Genomic DNA, 6,000 nt, shown 5'->3' on the forward strand with positions numbered 1-6,000 from the left:
TAATCTTAGGACCAGTTCACACCAGGAGTTGCACAGAAATGTGCTGTGCGTTTGTGCGGTTCACATGCTGTGTAATTTGAAACCATTAACTTTGCACACACTGCAACCAGATCGCATGGTACTTCTGTGTTTGCAACCTGTGTTTGGGGTGTCATTAACCTATTACAACAAACAAATCTGGCGCTAAAGGACCAGGACAGTGATCCTCTTGTCGATGATGACTGGTACCAAATGGGGAGCTACAAGCAGCTGTGTGGAGTGTCTGCACAAGGAGCGGTGCCAGAATGAAAACCAAAAACAACCAACAGAAAAAATACCACAACAAGTAGCGCTAGGTGGGAGCTCCTATATCAGAAAAGCAGATAACCACCGTACAGAAGAAAAGTCTATGATGGTGCCAGTGATGTTAAAACCATAAAAAAAAAAAAAAAAAAAGTTTAAGACAATCATTATCTCAACGGAATCAAGCTACTTAAATATATTACAAAGGATGGGGAATTACTAACTTTTGACCAACTCAAGGCTAGACATGCACTTCCTAACTTGTATTTTTTCAGGTTTCTACAACGTCACCATGCCTTTCAGACCCAATTCAGGGACTCGAGTATAGAGTCCATCCCCTCTGCCTTAGAAGATTTGCTCATGGTAGAAGACCTTTCCAAAACACTGTCCGTCACATACAAAGAACTATTTAAGCGGAGGCCGTTAGCGGTAACAAAATGTAGGGATCGCTGGGAGGTGGAGGTTCCTGACATTCAAGGGGAGGAATGGGATGACATGTGGGATCACCCCTTCCAAAATCTGGTTTCTGCAAGGGACAGACTGATACACTTCAAATTTCTACACAAAGTTTATTTCACACCAGCCAGACTGTCTGTCATTTATCCGTCTGTTCCGGCAGACTGCTGGAGATGTTCCTTTTCACCGGTGGACGCAAAACATATCTTCTGGGAGTGCCCTCAGATCAAAACTTTTTGGTCGGGGGTGACTTCCTGCATAGCGGAGGTTCTGATGGTACCCACAGCGGCACTTTGCCGGCGGGTTTGCAGCGCTGCCCCATCGTTTTTCAATATGAAGGGGTGCTCTAGGAGTGGTGAATACATCGCTCCTATAGCGCTGCAAAGATGTGGCTTGCAGGACTTTTTTGACTGTCCTGCAAGCGCACCATTCCAGTGTAAAAGCCCTTGGGCTTTACCATTGGAGTGAATTGAGTGGCTCTTTCAGGGCGCTTTGCAGGTGCTATTTTTAGCACTTTAGCACCTGCTAAGCGCCTCAGTGTGAAAGTAGCCTAAATAATGGGGTTGTAACAGGAATCACTGATTTTTCATACTCTGGGTAATGATATGGTCAGATGGAGGTGAATGAGTCTTGTACTATTACCGCATATGCCACACTGTCACTCTTGTTTTATATCTCTCGGTTTTTCTCCATCTTTAGGTTACAATACCATCTGAGGACAGAGGTGAACTGAGTTATGGGCTGTTGGGGGGTAGGGAGGATGTTTTATACACTCAGCCAGAAGACTATGTTAGTTAGTAAGGTTGTTGTCTGTAACGGTTGGCCATGTTTGGTCGCTGGAGTGGCTTTCTTCTTCCCTTTTCTTTTTCCTTTACCATCCCTTCACTCTTTCTCTCATACTTTCTTTCTTTTCACATCACCCCTCCCCATGTACATACTCATGTATTTTATCATGGTGTACATGCCATGTAGGATTTATGGGTTACTTAGGAGATCGTGTCATCCGCCACCTCAATTATAATTTGTATATATATATATATATATATATATATATATACACATATACATATACACATACACATCTATATACTTCATCACAGGGAATATGCCCTGCTAGATTCATGGGTAACACTTGGGCTCACATTCTTCCACCTCTTCTCTGTCTTCTGTTTTGCTCTCTTTTTCATGCTTTGCTGGATACCCTGCACCCTTCATACTCAAGCATATTACTTTATATCTTTAGGATATTGTTATCGCCATTATCACAGTTACATATATTTTTGTTACATTTATTTAATTACAGTGAGTACGCTCTGTAACCATCATGGGTGACAGTCGGGTCCATCTCTTTTCTTTTTATTCATTTTTATTCATTTGCCATGCCTGCCCTGTGCCTGATCCTGGGCCTCCATTCTATGGTCTCCCCACCCTCAGCTCCCAGTGGAGATGTGTTCCCCGCTGCCCCCTGCCTGGGGCCACCCCCTCGAGGTCAAGTGCCTGACAAGTAGGTATTGGATTACTAGCTCTGGCTTCATGTTGTTGTCCAATCATAACCCATGCTCCAATACACTCTTTACTTGTTGTTACAGACATCAGATATACACATCAGCCCCTGATGAAGCGAGGAGAGCTCGCGAAACGCATCGGGTTAGAGATGTATCATGTATATCTGTACTTTTCATATTTTGATGTTATGTCATTATGGCTATGTTTTTAGGACCACTTTATCATGCTGCTGTTCTTATGTATTTGTCACCCATGTTCATGACTTGTACTGGATGATATTTATTTCAATAAATGTTGTCATTTCTATACTCTTTATTTATCTGTGATCACCATGGACACTTCATTTAAAGTCCCACGGGCGAATTTTTGTTTCTCTGGAGTGGCTTGATGTTGTGTTAATACCACTCATTTCTACTGTTTGTCAAAAAATTTAATAAAAAGTATGTTTAAGAAAAAAAAAAAAAATAAAAAAAAAAAAAAGACAATCATTATCTTATAGCAATATGAACCAATACATGCAACGCTCCCCTCTAAGATAATGATTGTCTTAATAAACTTTTTTTATGGTTTTAACATCACTGGCACCATCATAGACTTTTCTTCAGTACTACTTTTCTGATATAGGAGCTCCCACCTAGCGCTACTGGTTGTGGTATTTTGTCTGTTCGCTGTTTTATTAACTTAAAGGGGTTGTAAAGGTAAAAATTTTTTCACCTTAATGCATTCTATGCATTAAGGTGAAAAAACTTTTGACAGTACCGCCGCCCCCAGCCCCCCCGTTTTACTTACCTGACGCCTCGAATCTTCGCTCCTCGTCCTCGTCAGCTTCATTGCAGCTCAGCCTGGTCGCTGATTGGCTGCAGTGGATGGATTGAAAGCAGCGCAGCCATTGGCTCGCGCTGCTGTCAATCACATCCGATGAGGCGGCGCGCCGGGGGGCGGGGCCGAGTGATACAGCGAGCGGCTATAGCCGCCGGCTGTATCACGGGAGCGCGCCCGCAAGCACTCACCACCGTGCGAGGGAGCTCGCATGAAGGTGGTAAATGCTTGCGGGGAGGAGCTGAAACAGCCGCCGAGGGACCCCAGAAGACTAGGTTCGGGGCCACTCTGTGCAGAACGAGCTGCACAGTGAAGGTAAGTATAACATGTTTGTTATTTTTAAAAAAAAAAAAAAAAAAATAACTTTACAACCCCTTTAATATTAATATTGCAAATCATAACTGCAGTGCGTTTTGAATGCAGTTTGGGAAAAGCACACAGAACATGGGTTCACTACATTCAGGTGTGAATGGGCACTTATACTATTTCTTAGTGCGACTTTGTATTGTTGCAGCATAGACATTGTAAGTGAACAATGAAACCTCTTCTTTATTTAACCACTTGCTTACTGGGCACCTAAACCCCCCTCCTGCCCAGACCAAATTTTCAGCTTTTCGCGCTGTCACTCTTTGAATGACAATTGCACGGTCATACAACACTGTACCCAAACTACATTTTTATCTTTTCCCACAAATAGAGCTTTCTTTTGGTGGCGTTTGCTCACCTCTGAGTTTTTTTATATTTTGTTAAAACAAAAAGTAAAAAAAGACCGCATTTAAAAAAAAATAAAATGCAAAACCGTTTTATATTTTTTTAATAAATTTTGCAAACAGGTAATTTTTCTCCTTCATTGATGTACGCTGATGAGGCTGCACTGATAAGGCGACACTGATAGCTGGCACTGGTGGGCATTGTTAGGTGGCACTGATTCGTGGCACTGGTTGGCACACATGAGGTGGCTTTGCCTCTTCCTCTTCGGGACCGGTGTCCCTTCAACAGAAGTCAGTGATCGGCTTTTTCTCCTCCTCACGCTGATTACTGACTCTGTTTACATCACGTGATCAGCTGTCATTGGCTGACAGCTGATCACGTGGTAAGGGGGAGGGATCGACCCCTTACTCCGATCTGTGATCACCAAGTCTCCTTGACTCAGGTGATCACAGCGCGTGCCACACGCACCCTTCAGGGTGGTGTGCAAAGCATACAAAGGGGAGGACGTCTATTGACAACCGACCGGGAAAGCAGATGTGCGCTGTAGCCGTCATACGGCTATAGCGCAGATCTGAAAGAGTTAAAAAGTGATTGTAAAGTCTCTTTTTTTTTTTTTTTTTTTTTTTTTTTTTAAGTTAAAATAACATATCTGCTCTGTTGCAGTGGTTTTACACAAAGCTGCCTGGATCCTCCTCTTTTCGGGTCCCTCTTCGGTGGCCCCTCCCTCCTGTTGAGTGCCCGCACAGCAAGCAGCTTGCTATGGGGGCACCTGAGCCTCAGCTCTGTGTGTCCATTCAGACATGGCGCCAATGCCCGGCCCCATCCCCCCTTTCTTTTCTCATTGCCCGACTGCCTTTGATTGACAGCAGCAGGAGCCAATGGCGCCGCGCTGCTGTCTCAGCCAATGAGAAGAAGAGTCCTGGGCAGCCGAGACACTCCTTCAACATTGATGGATCTAGAGGGGGCTGAGGTAAGTATTAGGGGGAGTATTGCACACAGAAGGCTTTTTATCTGTATGCATAGAATACATTAAAAAAAAAAAAAAACAAACCTTCTGCCTTTACAATCACTTTAAAGCAAAACTAAAAAGGCACAATTATTCCCCCCCCCACCCCCCCCCTCCTTTATGTTTTTGGTAAGAGAGGGTAAAAAAACAAAAACAAAAACAAAAAAAAAAACAAAAACACCACACAACACACACATATTCTGTGGCCCATAGAGGAGATTCCGCTTCCCTTTCCATAGCCAAAACAGGAAGTGAGAGGAAATCCCTCCATAGTTGTCACCAGAACTAGTGTCCCCATTGGAAGATTTCCCCTTAATTCCTGTTCAGGTGACAACTCAAAACGTGAGACTCTCTTTCACTCTAAGAACAGTAAACAAATCTCCCCAATGGGGACACAGACTGCAAGAAAAACTGACAGGTGGTCTAATTCCTCTCCATGTTGTTAGTTCTATTTTAAATAAACAGATTAAGAGTCAGCTCCAACAGGTGGGATGGGAGAGCTGTGTGCACTGTGATTGGTTGTGGAGAACACGTGCTCTGACAATGTCCCAGTTACTGGATCGTACTATCCGGTTATGAATGATAAGTGCTGTGTAGCCCCGCCCCCTACACACACATAGTCCATGTAATGAATTCCTATAGACTTTAGTGCACACACAGTGGCCCGTACTTGTACTGCTCGCTGAGTGTCCTATGTGCCATGACTATGTGATACGAAGAAGCCGGAAGTGTCTCCTCTCTTGCTGCATTACCTGAGCGACTCCCTGTACACCGCACACCTCTTACTGAGATCACCAGAGACCACATCGTTCTCCACTACACACTGCCAACACCAGGCTCGGCTTATAGGTGACAGCCGCCGGAAATGTGCAACGATTACACCGGCCCCTCACACAGAGGAAACACCACCCCGGAAGTAACACCAGGAAACGCCATGAGAGAGAAGGGCAGACTGTTACTTGTGTCTTCCCTGCTGACCTCCACCACAGGACTATCATGTATGAACGTGTTGAATGGACAGGCCTCCTCCTAACTGTCCCTCACATACAAAGAATTCTCTCTTTCTACCTTAACTGCCCCCTTTTTTTTTGGTTTGATATCAATCCTTTTATAAACATTCCAGATATTACACTAGTAACCACTTGAAGAACCAGGCATTTTCTGTCATCTTTTGTTTCAATGTCAAAATCGGTACTTTTTACTAGAAAATAACTTAGAAC

General features: G+C 43.9%; 1 protein-coding gene across 1 annotated transcript in view; it reads right to left on the minus strand.

The window, feature by feature from the left end:
* Positions 1–5,687, minus strand: part of COQ3 (coenzyme Q3, methyltransferase) — a 28,585-nt gene extending 22,898 nt beyond the window's left edge. The window contains exon 1 of the mRNA XM_073626984.1: positions 5,533–5,687. Within this exon, the coding sequence (XP_073483085.1) occupies positions 5,533–5,587 (55 nt within the window). The 5' untranslated portion in view covers positions 5,588–5,687. The remainder of the gene's footprint in view (positions 1–5,532) is intronic.
* Between the last annotated feature and the right edge of the window lie 313 nt (positions 5,688–6,000).

Source organism: Aquarana catesbeiana, linkage group LG04 (assembly GCF_042186555.1).
Source record: "Aquarana catesbeiana isolate 2022-GZ linkage group LG04, ASM4218655v1, whole genome shotgun sequence".
Classification (NCBI taxonomy): Eukaryota; Metazoa; Chordata; class Amphibia; order Anura; family Ranidae; genus Aquarana; species Aquarana catesbeiana.